The sequence below is a fragment of the Cajanus cajan genome, chromosome 2, assembly GCF_000230855.2.
Source record: "Cajanus cajan strain Asha chromosome 2, NIPB_CcT2T_4, whole genome shotgun sequence".
NCBI classification, from domain to species: Eukaryota; Viridiplantae; Streptophyta; class Magnoliopsida; order Fabales; family Fabaceae; genus Cajanus; species Cajanus cajan.
The window spans coordinates 9,154,977-9,175,808 of NC_138518.1; the positions used below are offsets into that span (position 1 = coordinate 9,154,977).

General features: G+C 36.7%; 1 protein-coding gene across 1 annotated transcript; it reads left to right on the top strand.

The window, feature by feature from the left end:
* The first annotated feature begins 1,737 nt into the window (after positions 1 to 1,737).
* Positions 1,738 to 2,499, top strand: LOC145954677 (uncharacterized). The gene is made up of 2 exons (XM_083069363.1): positions 1,738 to 2,113; positions 2,423 to 2,499. Exons 1-2 carry the CDS (start codon positions 1,738 to 1,740, stop codon positions 2,497 to 2,499), a joined length of 453 nt encoding a protein of 150 aa, XP_082925489.1.
* Positions 2,500 to 20,832: the final 18,333 nt, after the last annotated feature.

A 20,832-nucleotide genomic window follows, 5' to 3' on the forward strand; every position in this document is an offset into this window, starting at 1 on the left:
ACCTGTTTCTCATTCCCTTCCAAAACAATTATGAAATAAATAATATAAAATATATTTCTCTTCAATAAACAAAATAATAATAGTTATATCTCTACATCCCTAAAAATATTAAAAAAAATACAATTTTATAAATAATACTATTTTATGAAAAATAGGGTGTTACATTTACGATTATAAACATCTTAATTAATTGTTGGTACAATTATCTTTCATTTGAGATATAAATAAAATTTTGACAAAATATCTTAATATATAATTGAAGTTTGTTCAAATAAAATTAAATATGAAAGAACAATTCACATATTAATATTGGTGTTGATATACAAATGATTCAGACATAAGAAGAGAGACTAAGATACTTGAGTGAGCATTCTGAAACGATAACATGTAGTACAAAAAAAAAATAACTAAAAAAAGTGACCTATATGAAAGAATATGACGTTGAATGAAAATCTTTGTCAAGATTTTAAATAAAATTGATTTATAATCTCAGTTATATATAAAATGAATAGAAGAGGAGAATTTTTTACTCAAATAATACATTTTTTTTTAAATTTACCCAAATAGCAACTTTGTAAATTTATTTCTCCAACTAGCACTATTTACTGTTCACTTATTTTTTCTTTATTCTTTTGTGTTTTAGAACGGCCCGTTCTGCAACCAGAACAGCCTGTTCTGCAACCAGAACGGGCCGTTCTGAAACTAGAACGGGCCATTCCGCTTGAACATGCAAAATTTTTTGCATCTGAAATGGCCTGTTCTAATGTCAGAATGGGCCATTCTGACACCAAGAACGGGCCGTTCTAAGGCCAGAGTGGGTCGTTCTAAACTAGGGTTTTAGGCCTTTTTCGAAGTTTGGAACGGACCGTTCTGATTTTAGAACGGCTCGTTCTGGGTGTCAGAACCTTCCATTATAAATACCTTCACTTTCACCACAAGTTTCACCTTCACTTTCACCATACCAAATTTATCAAAGTTATCAAAACCCTAACCCACCCTTCTTATGATATTGCCTCCAACCACCACATTGAGTCATACACACAACTTTTAATTGATCTAGTCATGAACTTTAATCAAATACCTTCTCAGCCATTTGACCAAGCTACAGCTTCTGCCTCTCATCCCAATATTCAAACCAACATTGAAGATCATCTTCTTGTTGGTCTCCCAACAGAAAATGTCTTCGATCCTTTTAGCAAAGACGAAGATGAAATTCTCTTTGAACATCAAGATGATGATGAAGAAGAAATCCTTCTAGTTCCAAATAATCCACCATTAGAACCAGTAGCCATATACAACCCACCTCCACACTTTTTAGACTTTCCCAGTGAAATCTAACAACAAGACACTGAGTATAGCCATCTGTTGGAACGTGAAATGGTTGTGTGTATCCACCTGGAACACTCTTTGTTGGCCAACGCTTCCAAACAAAAGAACAAGTACAAGATTCCATTAACAGATTTCACATTGTCAACCATTGCACTTACAAGGTTAAGCACTCAAACACTACTAGGCTTCTCGTGGAATGCGTTCACCATGATTGTGAATGGAGATGTCGTGTTATATTGCGCACTAAAGAACAACATTGGGAAATCATGATCCTTAAAGGCCCTCACACATGTGTTTCTTCACTCATCTCCCAAGATCATAATAAATTGGGATCACAAATGATTTCTCAAACCATTCGTGAAATTATTGAGGCTAATACATACCATCATAGCCTACATCAAGTTGACCATGGGTTATACAATTAGTTACAAAAAGGGATGGCTGGCCAAACAACATGCCATTGAAAACATCTTTGGAAACTGGGAGGAGTCGTCTAACAAGTTACCAGGTATGTTGCAAGCAATGCAAATGTATGTTTTAGGCTTTATTTGGAACTTTAATACGCAACCGGCTTACCAAGGTGGCTTATTGGAAGAGGGGAATGTTATATTCAAAAGGTTATTTTGGACCTTTAAACCATGCATTGATGGTTTTGCCTTCTGCAAACCAATTGTTCAAGTTGATGGAACCTTTTTATGCGGCAAATACAAAGGTACGTTATTGGTCGTAGTTGCGCAAGATGGTCGCAACAACATAATTCCTATTGCATTTGCTGTTGTTGCAGGTGAAACTAGCGATGCATGGTTTTTTTTATTATTAAGAACTTAAGGCGATATGTAATATCGCAAGACGGGTTATGCCTAATTTCTGATTGTCATGAGGCTATTCGAAGTGCATACTTAAGAAATGGAAGTGGTTGGACAGAAAATAATTTTGTCCATGTCTATTGTATTCGACACATTGCACAAAACTTCATGCGACGATTCAAAAATGCAGAACTGAAGAAAGATGTCGTCAACATGGGTAATTTTATCATTACTTTTTTTAAAAAAATTTAATAATGTTTTCATTATTTAATTATTATTTTTTTCAGCTTATGGGATGATTGAACCTAGATTCTTTTACTATTACAACATAGTAAGATATACTAATGTTGAAGCAGCCCAATGATTAGACAACATTCCTAGCGAAAAATGCACATTAGCATGGGACAATGGATGACGTTGGGGACACATGACAACAAACCTAGCTGAGTCTATTAATTTTGTATTGAAGAAAACACGAAATCTGCCAATTTTTTCCATGGTAATGGCCACATACACTCGTTGCAACAAGTTTTTCATTCAAAAAGGCAGGGAAGTGGATGCAATGATTAATGCTGGACATGTCTACTCGAAAATTGCAAGTAAAACTATTCAAGATGTACAGTCCAAGGCAAATACTCATAGAGTTATCACCTTTGACAGATCAATCACTAGATTTCTAGTGGAAGAAATGCAACATCTGAGAGAAGTTTGACCAGCTGGAAGATTCACAGTAAGGCTAGATGAAATGTGGTGTGATTGTGACAAGTTCCAGAAAGTTCATATCCCTTGCTCGCATGTACTCGCTTCATGCTTACATGCACGTCACAACTATCAAACCTACATATCTCCCATATATACCTTACAACAAGTTGCAAAGGTATACGAAGGACAGTTTGGAGAGTTCTGACATGAAGATTATTAGCCTACTTACACTGGTCTAACTATGTGGCCAAATCCAGAACTCAAGAGGACTTCCAAGGGTAGGCCAAAGTCCAGCAGGATTAGAACAGAGATGGATATTAGAGAACAACATAATCGTGTAAAAAATTATTCTTATTGTCACTGTGACACCCTCTACCCCGCATATCATAATACAAATAATAAAATTTAAATAACACAGTCTTTCATTTTTTTTTAAATACCAAACATGTTCACATAGAGAGCACCACATTCATAACTTAAACAAATAACATAATCACAAAAGAAATAAAGATAAGATTTTCAAAATAGTTTAACAGAAACAACATACTAATCTAATCCTATCTACGCCCAATGTCACGTGTCCTACCAGAGCAAATCCCAACATAGAAGTCTAAGCTTCATTACCAACATCCTCAGCCTCATGCTGATAATCACATGTAAGACAGTCAAGGAAAAACAACACAAGAAAAAGGAGTGAGAAACATCTCACTCTGGCTCACAGTGTAGGAATATACACCGGATAGCCAAACACAAGCAAAACATATATAACACAGATCAATTAGTAATAATATCACATCTCACTCATTCAAGACATAAAAATATCAATTTATCATATAACATTAAAATGCACATGGATAGACACGAACTACATTTTATCATGCATGTGGCGCCAGTAAAACATCACATGGCATATTGCTGCTAGCAATACACGAAGAGTAGTCTAGGAGTACATGTTGGGTCACACCCTCTGCGCACTCTCACTAGAAGGACATACTACTAGAGTCTCGTCGAGATAGCTAAGCCGCGCAAGATACATCCAATGCACACAATGGGCGAGACTGGGACTTCCAAACCGAGCTATCCCCAAGGACTAATCCCCAAAGCTTTTACACTAGGGTGTCTTCTCTAGCGGTGTATTTCATATCGTACCCTTAAAAACATTTATGCACATGATGCATGTCAATCAAGACTCTATGCATTCCCATATCACATTATTATCATCACATCTCATCATCAAATTTCATCCTCATATTCCATCATCATATTTCATCATCATATTCACATTATCACATTATCACATTATATTCACAATTCTCACAGAACACTTTAATCCATATTAAAACTCATCTATTTGTGAAATTAAACACATATTTACACTTTGCAAACATCAAGGAACACAACAAAGTAATCAGAAGGAAAAAAGAAAACATTAATATTTTGCCCGTTTTCTCATAGGGTTTCCTGTAGGAACCCACAGAGCACTCTAATGCATATAAAAACATATTCATTTTCAAAATTAACCACATACTCATGCATCACATCCAATAAGGAACACAACAAAGCAATCAAAAGGCAAAATAGAAAACATTCATACTTTGTCCGTTTTCTCATAGGTTTCCTGTAGGGACCCATAGAAATCTCAAATCATACAATTACAATTTTAAAACTAAAGTTAATCATTCATTCAAGTAATTTATACAATTAATTACATACAAGAAGAATAATAGATGAAACAGATACCATTGGGGAAAACCCCTCATACATGAACATTCAACAAACACAAGATTGGAGGCCAATCCCACTACCCAACATACATTCCCACACCCAAAGTAAGGTTTCTCACTCCCCCCTTACCTGGATGGGCAGAAGATGAATGGTCTTGGTGTGATCTAAGATCATTCTTAAGTACTCTTCCTTAGAGCTCTTTGTTTCTCCTTTTTTTTCATAACCCCTTAGAACGCAAATGAGGTAGATAGGGTTAACACTACCCGACTCCTTTCTTAAAATTAATCCATTGGGCTGGGTCAACCCAACCCATTTTCCTTCTCTTCTAACCCACTTCTCTTTTTCCTCAAAATAATTAAATAAAATAAATACATGTATATTATAAAATATTTTTCCTCTATAATAATAATATATTTCTTACCCAAAATATAATAATATAATTTCAATAACAAAATATCATATAAAATCAACCTTCTCTTAAAACATATAAATATTTATTCAAAAATGCTAATAAAAATACTTATTTAATACTTACAAAATAATTGTCCAAAACAATAATTATTTAAAACGTACAAAATAATATTTCTCTATAATTATTAAAATAATTATGACCAAATACCATATAATGATAAAAATAATAGTAATAATAATAATAATAACCTTTTTGAATATTGGGGTGTTACAATACTTCCCCCATTTTAAGAAATTCATTCTCGAATTTCTGAAATGAAGAGGTTCGACTATGACTCCTTCATTAAAACTCAAGATTCTTCCTAAACATCCTGGGAAAACCCACAACAAAGTCTAGATGCATTATCTCACCTCCAAATAGGGACATTAAAGGTTACAAAAGTCCTAAAAGGCTTTTGATGTTCTGTCTTAGACTTATACCATACTAAACATGAGTACACAAACTTCCTCTACTCCTCTCTTCACCTTAGGCCACCACGCTTCTGTTGCGCCACTCTGATACATCTTAGTAGCTTCTAAATGAATGCTAAGAGTACTCTCTTGTCCTTTCTCTAAGATCATCTCCCTTAATTTAGGATTACTAGGTACATAAATTCTATCCTTGAACCCAAAAACACCATCAACTTCCACTCGTAAAGGGCTATCTATACCCTTACCAAACCTTTGCACTTGGTTTACTAAGACAAGATCTAACTCCTAGGCTTCTCTAATCTCATCCATTAATTCACTAGTCACTTTCAACAGACTCAATCCAATGCTTTTAAGGGTGAGCTCACACATGACACTTAAGTCTCTAGCCTCCTTAATCAAATCTGACTTTTAAATCAAAGACGATATGGGAATGGTCATTTTACTCAAAACATCGACCACCATATTGGCTTTACCTAGATAACAACTAAGATTAAAATCCTAGTCCTTAAGAAACTTCAACTATTTCCTTTTTCTCATAATCAACTCCTTTGGTCAAAAGATATTTAAGGCTCTTATGGTCACTAAATACCTCAAGCTTAGAATCATGTAGGTAATGTCTCTGAATCTTCATGTAAATATCATAACCGCTAACCCAAGATCATGGGTAAGGTAATTCCTCTCATAAATTTTCAATTGCCTAAAACATAAGCTACTACCTTTCCTTCTTGCATCAACACTCCATCTAAATCCATATTTAGAAGCATCACTATATACCACGAAAGGCTTACTAAAATCCAGAAATATTAACACTAGTCAATCTAGTTAAGGGTAGGACTATCTTATAAAATTTCCCGATGAACCTCTTATATTAATCAACTAACCCAAGAAGACTCATAATCCTCACTAACTGACTTAAGTATCTCCCACTTAACCATAACTTTTATCTTAGATAGATCTACGTTACCTCCGCTAGAAATTACTAGACCTAGAAAACCCACCTCATACAATCAAAAATCATACTTAGATAACTTAGTATAAAGCTATGTTGGATATATCCTCATCCTCAACTCCAATATGATGATATCACTCCCTAAGGTCAATCTTACTAAACACACAAACACCCACTAAATAATCCATAAGGTCATCTATCCTCGATCAACATACATGCATATCAAATCATATTAGAATACCTACTTCAAACAATTGATATATATCATTCCTAAGCATATACGAATCAATCACAATTTACTCCATATAGCATGTACATGAACCAACTTTACCAAATAACATCATACAACCTTAAACAACCTCTCAATCCACCTAACATCTCAGAATCATGATAAAAATCAATTTTTATCCTTGCATTGCCTAACGATTCAAAAATATCATGACACAATGCATATCCCTTCAACAACAATCAAAGAAAATGATACCTAGAGAGTTATACTCATCCAAATGATCTCAAACCTATCTCAAAAGAAATCTAAGAGAATAAGCTACAACTCGTATGAAGACATAAGATTCTAAAAAGATCACCTTCTTAGCTAAAAATTTCAAAAACCGCAGCAGATATATTCAGCACTTACAGCTAGACCTTTAATCACCAAAGTAGCTATAACTGGAGTTATAGACCTCCGTTTTACCTGATTCTAGTTCCATTGGAAAGATAACATCTAAGGCTACAACTTTTGTGAAGACCATAAAATCTAAATCTGTCAATACGGTACTCATACTGGCACAAAAAAACTGCAGCGAAAATATCCTCTACACCAAACAACAATAGTGTATCAATATATCTAAGGCCACAAGCGATACCACCCAACCACTACTTCTTACGTAAGCAAGAAGTATCAAATAATTCAGCACTCATAGGAATGAAGAAGAGTAGTCATAATGATATTAGCTAATACTATCTATCATTCCTCTAATTACAACATAATCTAACAGTGTCAAACTCAACAATATCAACACCAGGAGAACATCATCATCATCATTATCAAAGCAAAGTATCATCAAAGTATACAACAAATAAAACACTATCAAAGTACACAACAGAATCATGATAAGTACATAACTCACGGCCGATTGGATCAACCTGCTCTAATACCACTTAATGTGACACCCTCTAGCCCGCATATCATAATACAAATAATAAAATTTAAATAACACAGTCTTTCATTTTTTTTAATACAAACATGTTCAGATAGAGAGCACCACATTCATAACTTAAACAAATAACATAATCACAAAAGAAATAAGGATAATATTTTCAAAATAATTTAACAGAAACAACATATTAATCTAATCATATCTACGCCCCGATGTCACATGTCCTATCAAAGCAAATCCCAACATAGAAGTCTAAGCTTCATCACCAACATCCTCAGCCTCATGCTGATAATCACATGTAAGACAGTCAAGGAAAAACAACACAAGAAAAAAGAGTGAGAAACATCTCACTCTGGCTCACAGTGTAGGAATATACACCGGATAGCCAAACATAAACAAAACATATATAACACAGATAAATTAGTAATAATATCACATCTCACTCATTCAAGACATAAAAATATCAATTTATCATATAACATTAAAATGCACATGGATGGAGTAGTTCCTTCCATAGGTGATGACAATGGTTGAAAGGAGACTCCTTGCCCTTGATCTAGGTTCACCAAGGGGTAGACAAAAGGAAGTTGACGTGACAATAATGGAGGTAGGCGAGAATAGGAGTAGGGTGGCAGAAGTGTTTAAGATATGGTGTTTGGTGCTCACAAGGTTGGCTCACTCCAAAGGTAAATGGAGGCCACTCTAGGGTTCTCACTCTCCAATGGTGGAGATAGGAGAAGGTTAGCCAAAGGTAACCTAGTGACTAAGGAGAAGATTTGAGGCACAAAAAGGCTCACTCAAATTCATATATTCCAAAGTATTTACAAGTGGTGGGGTGTTGGGTATTTATAGGAGGGGAGGCATCTAGGATTTCATTTGGGACATGCATGGCCGAAATTCATAAGGCAAATGCGCTCCAAATGAAATGCCAAATGAACCCTAGATGCAACTTGGTGACCAAGGATGGAATCTATGGGTCTAGATTGGCTACAACTAGGTGCATGATAAGACCATGCAACCTTTGCCCTCCACTTGGGCCTAAGCCTTTCTATCACCAAAAATAGATCCAATGCTCACCAAAAAATAGGCGTCACCCCTCTAATGTACACCCTAGCCCAAAATTAAAACCTAATCATCTAAAGCACCCCATAATACAAGGGTAAAATGGGAAATACAAAGAAAATAAATCCTATGACTAAAATACCCCAAAATACAAGGGTAAAATTGGCAAATAAAATAAAACCTATACTAATGAGGCTTAGGAGAGCACTAATACTCTATGATCATGAGGAGAGTGTCTCTTGGTGTGTGAACACCCTCCTCCTCTTCAACTCTCCTAGCCATGGACCTAGTGATGGGGCCCACATGTGTCTTCAAGGATGGTCCTCCATCATCCCCTCCTTCTTGAGAAGCATCTGTCCTCAGATGACAATCTTCATCCAAATCCTCAGCTCCTAAGAATGATGTGAGATCACATACATTAAAAGATGAGCTAGTGCCATAATCAGAAGGAAGGTCTAATTTATATGCATTGTCATTTATTTTGTGAAGGACTTGGAATGGTCCATCTCCCCTAGGGTTTAGTTTTGACATCCTTTGAGTAGGAAATCTATCCTTCCTCAAATGAAGCCAAACCCAATCCCCAACTTCAAAAGTGAGTTTCTTTCTTCCTTTGTTGTTGTATTTGGCATATTTTTGAGTTTGTTGTTCAATTTGACTCTTGATCTTTTCATGGTATTTCTTAATGAAATCCGCCCTAGATACTCCTTCTTTGTGAAACAAGGAAGGGGTATTAGGGAGGGGTAAAAGATCAAGAGGAGTGATTGGGTTAAAGTCATAGACAACTTCAAAGGGGGAAAGATTAGTAGTCTTATGGACTACTCTATTGTATGCAAATTCTAAATGGGGGAGACAATCATCCCAAGTTTTTTTATTCCCTTTGAGGAGTACCCTCAACAAAGTGGATAGGGATCTATTTACTACTTCGGTTTGGCCATCGGTTTGAGGATGACAAGTAGTAGAATAGAGGAGCTTAGTTCCTAGTTTTTCCCATAAAACTTTCCAAAAGTGACTAAGGAACTTAGCATCCCTATCGGAAACAATTGTTTTGCGTAGACCATGCAAACGGACCACTTCCCTAAAGAAAAGTTTGGCTATATAGCTAGCATCATCCACTTTGTGGCATGGTATAAAATGAGTCATTTTGCTAAAACGGTCCACTACCGCAAAGATAGAGTCAAATCCCCTTTGAGTCCTTGGAAGCCCAAGCACAAAGTCCATGCTAATATCTACCCAAGGGGAGCTAGCTATAGGAAGGGGGGTATAGAGTCCATGAGGCATTACTCTTGATTTAGCTTTCAAACAAGTAATGCATTTGGAGCTGTTGTGATTCAGGAATTGTGTGTATTGTTGTACACATATCAATCTTATTTATAGAGTGAATACAATAAATGATAGAGATACTAATCTCTAATATTATGGAAACTAATCTAATCATATCCCTAATTGATAGTGAGGATAATAGCCATAATATATGTATCCACAATATCTGTAATATATTCACAATATCTGTAACACTCCCCCTCAAGCTGGAGCATATATATCATATGCACCAAGCTTGTTACAAATGTAATCAATCCGAGGTCCTTTAAGCGTTTTGTGAACATATCTGCTAACTGGTCACCGGAGGCAGCCGGAGACAGCAGTCAGAGGCGGCGATCGGAGGCAACGACCGAAAGCGGTGATCGGAGGCGACGGCCACCTGAAGCGACGGTCGGAGTCAGCGACTGGAAGCGGTTGTAGGTGGCGACCGGAAGCGGCGGTCGGAGTTGGCGACCAGAAGCGGCGACCGGAAGTGGCGGTCGGAGTCGGCGATCGGAAGCGGCGGTCGGAGTCGGCGACCAGAGGCGATGACTAGAGGCGGCGGTCGGAGTTGGCGACCAGAAGTGGCAGTCAGAGGTGGCAATCGGAAGCGACAGTTGGAGGCGGCGACAGGAAGCGTCCAGTGACGACGGTGTGACGACCCGAGGTGGCGGTCGGAGGCGACAACTGAAGGTAGCGACCAGAGGCAAAGGTCGGCAGCGCGGCAACTGGCGGCACGACGACCAGAGGCTGTAGTCGGAGGTAGCAACCCGAGGCGGCGGTCGGCGGTGCGACGACCGGAGGTGGTAGCCGCCGGCGCAGCGGCCGATGGCGGTCATAGTGGTTACCGGAAGTGGTGGTCAGCGACACAGCGATCGGAGGCGGTAGCCGCCGGCGCGGCGAGGTGGCAGCAAGGGCCTTTGCAAGAAGAGAGAAAAATATATTCTAAAAGAAAAATAACCTAAGCTCTAGATACCATGTTGTGATTCAGGAATTGTGTGTATTGTTGTACACATATCAATCTTATTTATAGAGTGAATACAATAAATGATAGAGATACTAATCTCTAATATTATGGAAACTAATCTAATCATATCCCTAATTGATAGTGAGGATAATAGCCATAATATATGTATCCACAATATCTGTAATATATTCACAATATCTGTAACAGGAGCAATGTCTTTGGACATCTATTCTCATGTGTGGCCAATAAAATTTAGCTTTTAAGAAACTTAGGGTTTTATCAACCCCAAAATGACCCATGAGACCTCCTTCATGACTTTCTTTGACCAAAAGTTTTCTAATGGATCCTTGGGGTATGCAAAGTTTGCCCATTCTAAAAAGATACCCCTCAAGAAGATAGAATCCATCAAAAGGCTTTTAGAGACATTTGGCATAAGTGGCTTGGAGGTCTAAATCAAGCTCATACAATTCCTTTACATCATCAAAGCCAAGTATTTGTGTTCCTAAGGTGGAGAGCAAGGTGTGCCTTCTTGAAAGAGCATCGGCTACCACATTGCTCTTTCCCTTTTTATATTTGATGATATAAGGGAATTGTTCAAGGTATTCCACCCACTTGGCATGCCTTTTATTCGACTTCCTTTGCCCTCTAAGATACTTGAGTGACTCATGATCGGTGTGAATAACAAATTCTTTAGTCACCAAGTAATGCTCCCAAACTTGTAGAGCTCTTATGAGGGCATAGAGTTCCTTGTCATAGGTGGGATAATTCAAGGTGGCCCCATGAAGTTTTTCACTAAAGTAAGCAATGGGGTGACCTCCTTGAAGTAACACAGCACCTATGCCTAAACCGGATGCATCACATTCTAGCTCAAAGGTTTGATCAAAATTGGGTAGAGCTAGAATGGGTGCATTGGTAAGTTTCTCTTTTAGGATTTTGAATGCTTTTTCTTGGGCTTCACCCCAAAGGAAAGGTACATCCTTCTTAATAAGCTCATTAAGAGGGGATGCAAGTGTGGAGAAGTCCTTTACAAACCTTCTATAGAAGCTAGCTAAGCCATGAAAACTTCTAACTTCTCCAACACTCTTTAGGGTGGGCCATTCTTGGATAGCCTTTATTTTCTCAGAGTCAACTTGTACTCCCTCCTTGCCAACAATGAAGCCCAAAAATTTTACTTGTCTTTGACAAAAAGTACATTTTTCAAGGTTGGCATAGAGGTGGTTGACTCTAAGAATTATTAGGACTTGCCTTAGATGCCCAAGATGTTCATCTAAGGTTTTTCTATTCACTAAAATGTCATCAAAGTAGACGACTACAAACTTTCCTATGCAATCCCTAAGAACATGATTCATTATATGCATGAAAGTGCTAGGAGCATTAGTGAGCCCAAAGGGCATCACTAGCCATTCATACAAACCAAATTTGGTCTTAAAAGCGGTTTTCCACTCATCACCTTCTTTAATTCTAATTTGGTGATAACCACTTTTAAGGTCAATTTTGGAGAATATAACGGCTCCATGTTGTTCATCCAACATATCATCTAACCTAGGGACTGGGTGCCTATACTTTATTGTAATGTTATTGATGGCCCTACAATCCGTGCACATCCTCCATTTGCCATCTTTCTTTGGCACCAAAAGAACGGGGACAACACAAGGGCTAAGGCTCTTTTGAACCCAACCTTTCTTCAACAAGTCATCAACTTGAGACTTTATCTCTTTGGTCTCTTGGGGATTAGTCCTATAGGCGGGCCTATTAGGAAGACTAGCCCCCGGTATGAGGTCTATTTGATGTTCTATTCCTCTCAAAGGTGGAAGCCCACTTGGAACTTCTTGAGGAAATAAATCATCAAATTCTTTCAAAAGTTGTTGAACCTTTTGAGGTAGAGACTCAAGTTCATGACTAGTGGCAGCTAGTGTCTCTTTGAAGTAGAGAAGGTATAAAGGTTGTTCACACAAAAGGGTTTTCTTGATATCATTTTTGAGGGACAAATGACTTTTGTGCACAACTTCCTTAGAGGAGACACTAGCCTCTAAGCTTGATACCTTCTCTTCCCTTTCTTCATTCAAGGGAGGATTTTTCTTTTGTTTTTGTTCTTGTCTTTTTTTTGTTTTCTCTTCTTCTTCTCTCTTGGCTTTCATTTTTATTTGGTCCTCATTCACTTGTAAAGGTGATAGAGGACACAAAACAATTTTCTTACCTAGGTGATGAAAACTTATCTTATTAGTGAGGCCATCATGCATGGTTTTTCTATCAAATTGCCAAGGCCTCCCAAGTAAAGTATGGCTAGCATCTAATGGCACTATATCACATAAAATTTCATCTTTATACTTGCCAATGGAGATAGGAATATTTACTTGTTGGTCAACTACAATCCCTCCTTCCTCATTGATCCATTGCAACTTGAAAGGTTTAGGATGAGGTAGAGTAGTCAAGGCTAGCTTGTTAACCAATCTAGTACTACAACAATTACAGCTAGATCCACTATCCACAATGAGAGAACAATTGTTGTCTAAAACTTTGCATCTTGTGTGAAATAAGTTCTCTCTTTGGGATTGATCCAAGTCACTAGATTAATTACCAAGGAGCCTTCTTACCATTAATAAGTCTCCTTCACATGGGTAAGTCTCTTCCTTGGATGCTAAAACTTCTTCTTCATCACTTGAAGATGAGGAAGTAGCTTCATCAAGGCTACTATAGTGATCTTGGCCCCTTAAAATCATGGTTTTCTTGGTGGGACATTGTGAAGCAATGTGCCCACGGCCAAGACACTTGAAACACTTGTTGTCACTTGTTTTAGTGTCCTTAGAAGGTGCCTTAAGAGAAGGTCGTTCTTTTTCTTTGTTTTTGTCATTAGGGAAAGGTGTGGAAGAGGGGCCCTCCTTCTTGAAATTCTTGGAATAAGAGAGAATGGAGTCTTTTCTAAAAGGTTTTCTCTTAAGTTGGTGTTCCACTCTAGAACAAAGTTGAACAAGCTCATTTAAATCTCTATATGGTAAGAGTTCAACTTTGTCTCTTATTTCAAGGTTAAGGCCACTTTGAAATCTTGAGATGGTGATCCTCTCTTCTTCCCTTATCCCAGCCCTCATCATGAGTAACTCCATAGTTTGCCTATATTCTTCCACACTAGATGACCCTTGTTTCAATCTTTGAAGCTTATCCATAAGTTCTCGGTCATAGTATGGAGGAATATGCCTCCTTCTCAAGGCACTACGGAGCTCATTCCAATATTGGATTGGGGGCTCATGATTTATTCTTCTTTCTCTTTCCAATGAGGTCCACCAATACATGGCATGCCCTTGGAAGCTAAGGGTTGCCAAAGAAACCTTTCTCTCCTCACTCACTCCATGGCAAGAAAATAGTTGTTCTACTTTCAATTCCCAATCCAAATAAGTTTCAACGTTGTCTTTGCCATGAAATGAGGGAAGAGTGATGTTGGGTTCCCTATTGGAAGACTCCCTATGTCTATGATGCCTTGGGGGTCTTTGATAGTAATCATCATTGTGATGACTACTAAAGAAGGTTTCACTTGGAGGTAGGGTATGATGCCCTTCCTCCTCATGAACACTTGAATACATATGCCCCTTTCCTCTTGAGGGTTGAGGAGAAGTGACTCTTGGTTTTGAACCATTAGCCTCTCCTCCCACAACTAGCCTAGCAAGCAATCATTTTATTTCCTCATTATTTCTTTCAAACTCTTTTTCTTTTCTTCTCAATTCTTCTTCTTTTTTTATATTTTCCTCTTCTTTTTTTCTTAGGTACTCTTTGAGTTGCCTAAGCTCATCCCTAACACTAGACCTAGTACTACAAGAGTTATGACCATGCAAGAAAATAGTTGTTCTACTTTCAATTCCCAATCCAAATAAGTTTCAACGTTGTCTTTGCCATGAAATGAGGGAAGAGTGATGTTGGGTTCCCTATTGGAAGACTCCCTATGTCTATGATGCCTTGGGGGTCTTTGATAGTAATCATCATTGTGATGACTACTAAAGAAGGTTTCACTTGGAGGTTGGGTATGATGCCCTTCCTCCTCATGAACACTTGAATACATATGCCCCTTTCCTCTTGAGGGTTGAGGAGAAGTGACTCTTGGTTTTGAACCATTAGCCTCTCCTCCCACAACTAGCCTAGCAAGCAATCGTTTTATTTCCTCATTATTTCTTTAAACTCTTTTTCTTTTCTTCTCAATTCTTCTTCTCTTTTTATATTTTCCTCTTCTTTTTTTCTTAGGTACTCTTTGAGTTGCCTAAGCTCATCCCTAACACTAGACCTAGTACTACAAGAGTTATGACCATGCACACTAGAATGATCACTCATCTTTGATCAAAAAGGTTTTCAAAAAGAATGAGTGATAAAAATGGTTTTCACAAAAGGTTTTAAAAGTGCAAGATAGGTAGAAAAGGCCTAAGTGTACAAAGTGAACTTTCAAAGGGAGGTGGACTACTAGGAATCACTTAAAAACCAAGCCTTCTCAAGTAAAAATCACAAAGCCCTTCCACTTTTCTCACAAAAACAAGTTGGCACAACAATAAGGTGAGTGTGTGCACGTTACCCCTAGTAGGCAAAGGCCTTCTAAACGTAAATTGGAGCAAAGATAAAAACCCTAACAATTATACTACCAAAAACTATAAAGCATGCAAAAGAAAAACACTTAAAACATATTCTAGTCGAGGTCCTAGGTGAAGGTTTTCAAATCACCTTCAACTACACGAACTAAAACCAAAGTGAAGAGGTTTAAAAATGGCCAAATTACAAACCAAAAGAATGAAACCAAGGCCTAAAACACAAGAGGCCGAAAGCAAAGAAACCAAGTAAAATTATGAAAAACAAAAAGTTTAGGTCTTCAAACTCCTCCACTTGGGTTCCTTCACAAAGAGAAAACTTGTTAGTCCTCTCCAAGTGTTTAGACACTCCTTTTGTTTTGGTGTATCTCCCTCCAAAGGCTAGGTTTAGGTTCGGTTCACTCCTCCACTCAAATCCACCAAAGGTGTGAAAGTTTGCTAGAGTGGTTCTTCACCTACAAGCAAAATGAAACCAACCCAAGAGCAAGAGTCCAAGAAAATAAAACTGAAAAAGCACAATTAGGAAGGCTAAACTCAGAGGGAATTGATGAAGACAAAACAAAAGAGGCCAAAGAAAAGAAAAACTAAAAATTAAGACTCAATCACAATAAGGAAGCACACAAAAGAGTAATCCTAAAAAGGCACTAGAATAGATTAGTGTTTAAGCTCACTTGATTAAGTCTTTTAAAGGATTCGGTCCAGCCAATATTAAGGTCCCAAAATAAGGTCAAAATGTCACAAGTCCAACTCCCAAATGCTTAGGTAAAGGGTCCAAGTCCACAAGTCTAGCAACAAATCCTTTTTGGTCCAAAATGTTTTTTGATACTTTTTTTTTTGTTCTATTTTTTTCACGTCAACTTTTGTTTGATATTCCTTGGGTCCAAATTTTTTTTTAATGTTCAGCCCATTTGTTGCTTAGGTTTTGCACTTGTGGGTGGTGAAAATTAGGTCAAATTTTAGGAAAGAGAGAGGAGGACAAGTGGTGTGATTTTAGAGGTGTTTAGGGTATCTTTTGAGTGGAAAATGATTTGTACTATCTAGTACAAGTTGTTTGCACAAAATTTTTCAGCACACCTCTTAGATTCTTTTAGGGTTTCTTTAGGCATACAATGTTGACTAAATCAAGTGAGAATGCAAGGAAAGTGGGCAGAAATTTACATGCATGTGCAAGGAAGCATTTTTACACATGGAAACTCAAAGAAATTCAAGGAACATGCTAGAACTAAATAGCATGCATGAATGACTCCTAGATGGCTCCTATATGTCACGCCCACTTAGAATGATGCATCATGGTATTTTTGTTCATGTGTTTCATGCAAAGTGTTTGGCACATACATAGAAATTATGTAGACAAAATATAGGAAACATAAAATGACAAAACTTAGGTGGATTCAAAAATCAAAAAGCATGTTCATGGCATGTTCATATGATACTCAACCTAAAAATAGAAAAGCATGGCAACCCTAACAATGGAAACCTAAAATGTTCAAGGAAGGTTCACAAGGACAAGAATATGAACCCAAAGCATTCGGCCATTCAAAGAAAGGTAATAAAGGAGACAATGACCGAATGAAAAAAAAACACAAACACAAGGAAGACAACGTTTACCCTTGATGATCCTTGGCTCTAGATACCACTTGATGGAGTAGTTCCTTCCATAGGTGATGACAATGGTTGAAAGGAGACTCCTTGCCCTTGATCTAGGTTCACCAAGGGGTAGACAAAAGGAAGTTGACGTGACAATAATGGAGGTAGGCGAGAATAGGAGTAGGGTGGCGGAAGTGTTTAAGATATGGTGTTTGGTGCTCACAAGGTTGGCTCACTCCAAAGGTAAATGGAGGCCACTCTAGGGTTCTCACTGTCCAATGGTGGAGATAGGAGAAGGTTAGCCAAAGGTAACCTAGTGACTAAGGAGAAGATTTGAGGTACAAAAAGGCTCACTCAAATTCATATATTCCAAAGTATTAACAAGTGGTGGGGTGTTGGGTATTTATAGGAGGGGAGGCATCTAGGGTTTCATTTGGGACATGCATGGCCGAAATTCATAAGGCAAATGCACTCCAAATGAAATGCCAAATGAACCCTAGATGCAACTTGGTGACCAAGGATGGAATCTATGGGTCTAGATTGGCTACAACTAGGTGCATGATAAGACTATGCAACCTTTGCCCTCCACTTGGGCCTAAGCCTTTCTATCACTAAAAATAGATCCAATGCTCACCAAAAAATAGGCGTCACCCCTCTAATGTACACCCTAGCCCAAAATTAAAACCTAATCATTAAAAGCACCCCATAATACAAGGGTAAAATGGGAAATACAAAGAAAATAAATCCATGACTAAAATACCCCAAAATACAAGGGTAAAATTGGCAAATAAAATAAACCATATACTAATGAGGCTTAGGAGAGCACTAATACTCTATGATCATGAGGAGAGTGTCTCTTGGTGTGTGAAACCCTCCTCCTCTTCAACTCTCCTAGCCATGGACCTGGTGATAGGGCCCACATGTGTCTTCAAGGATGGTCCTCCATCAATTAAAATGCACATGGATGGACACGGACTACATTTTATCATGCACGTGGCGCCTTTAAAACATCACATGGCATATTGCCGCTAGTAATACACGAAGAGTAGTCTAGGAGTACATGTCGAGTCACACCCTCTGCGCACTCTCACTAGAAGGACATACTACCAAAGTCTCGTCAGGATAACTAAGCCGCGCAAGATACATCCCATGCACACAATGGGCAAGACTGGAACTTCCAAACCGAGCTATCCCCAAGGACTAATCCCCAAAGCTTTTACACTAGGGGGCCTTCTCTGGCGGTGTATTTCATATCGTACCCTTAAAAACATTTATGCACATGATGCATGTCAATCAAGACTCTATGCATTCTCATATCACATTATTATCATCACATCTCATCATCACATTTCATCCTCATATTCCATCATCATATTCACATTATCACATTATCACATTATATTCACAATTCTCACAGAACACTTTAATCCATATTAAAACTCATCTATTTGTGAAATTAAACACATATTTACACTTTGCAAACATTAAGGAATACAACAAAGTAATCACAAGGAAAAATAGAAAACATTCATATTTTGCCCGTTTTCTAATAGGGTTTCCCGTAGGAACCCACAGAGTACTCTAATGCATATAAAAACATATTCATTTTCAAAATTAACCACATACTCATGCATCACATCCAATAAGGAACACAACAAAGCAATCAGAAGGCAAAACAGAAAACCTTCATACTTTGCCCGTTTTCTCATAGGGTTTCCCGTAAGGACCCATAGAAATCTCAAATCATACAATTACAATTTTAAAACTAAAGTTAATCATTCATTCAAGCAATTTATACAATTAATTACATACAAGAGGAATAATAGATGAAACAGATACAGTTGGGGAAAACTCCTCACACATGAGCATACAACAAACACAAGATTGGAGGCCAATCCCACTACCCAACATACATTCCCACACCTAGGGTAAGGTTTCTCACTCCCCCCTTACCTGGATGCGCAGAAGATGAATGGTCTTGGTGTGATCTAAGATCGTTCCTGAGTACTCTTCCTTAGAACTCTTTGTTTCTCCTTTTTTTTCCCTAACCCCTTAGAACGCAAATGAGGCAGATAGGGTTAACACTACCTGACTCCTTTCTTAAAATTAATCAATTGGGCTGGGTCAACCCAACCCATTTTTCTTCTCTTCTAACCCACTTCTCTTTTTCCTCAAAATAATTAAATAAAATAAATACATGTATATTATAAAATATTTTTTCTCTATAATAATAATATATTTCTTACACAAAATATAATAATATGATTTCAATAAAAAAATATCATATAAAATCAACCTTCTCTTAAAACATATAAATATTTTTTCAAAAATGCTAATAAAAATACTTATTTAATACATACAAAATAATTGTCCAAAATAATAATTATTTAAAACGTACAAAATTATATTCTTTTATGATTATTAAAATAATTATGACCAAGTACTATATAATAATAATAATAAGAATAATAATAATAATAACCTTTTTGAAAACTGGGGTGTTAGAGTCACTCATCTGGTCACACTAGGAAAACATGTCCAAATATTGGTCATGGATTTAGTTCCCGTCACCATTGATTTTATTGTTGTAATGAGTTTTAATAAATTTATTTAGTTATATTTATAATGTTAATATTCAATAAATTTAATTACTTGATGTTATTCTTCGAGACTATGTTGTATTTGTGTTGAAAGGGTAAATTGTGTTTGCTCCAATGTTAGTTTGAAGCTAGATTTAAAGGAAACACCTTTGAAGTATGAAATTATAGTGTCTTAAACTTAAAAACATGAGATGATAATAATGGGACCTTGTCTTAATAGATTTGAAACTTGTACGAGTCAAACTGTGGCTAATAATGAAAAATCTGGATAACCTGCACATCACACTACGAAAACATGTCCAAAAAATGTATAATTATAATAGTTTATAAGCTAAACATTAAACTTCATATTACATTGATAAAAAAAGGATAGTGCATAGAATTGGGCAGAACGGGTCATTCCAAAAGTAGAACGGCCCGTTCCAAACAACTAAAAAGTGCTAAAATCCCTAGTTAGAACGCGTCGTTCCAACATTGAGGTTATGTGAAAAAACTCAACTCTAGAACGGCCCGTTCTGGATTAAGAACGGGTCATTCCAGTTGCAAAAAACACGATGAGCTTGCATTCAGAACGGGTCGTTCCAGTTGCAAAATTCCCAGATTTCCTGGGCCTAAAACAAAAAAATAAAAATAAAAAATATGTAAACAATAAATAGTGCTAGTTGGAGGAATAAATTTGCACATTTTCTATTGGGTAAATTTATTTTAAAAATATATTATTTGAGTAAAAAACTCTAGAAGAGGAAGATGAGAAATTTGTAAAATGAATAATAAATAATTTTATAATTAATATTTTTTATATGAATTTTTATTTATATTTACTTTAAAATTTATTAATAATTAAAATTATTGTTTTGTGATGTCATTACATTTTACTATATTAATATGTTATGGCATAACTAATAAAATTTAAATTTAAGTTTATAAAAATAGTATTTTGGAAGGAAAATACTTTTATTATTAATAATAATTAAAATTGATTTTTATTGATTTACAAATTGTGTATCGTCAATATAATAATATTACAGTAAAAAATAAATATAGTATACCTATTTACTATGTTTATGTTTAGGGTTTTTAATATATTGAACGAAATATAAAACTCAACTATTTTAATAAAATGTATATTATCAAAAGATACTTAGCCCATGATTATAAGATTTTTATCATTTGATAACGTATATTTATCGGATTATAATGACTAT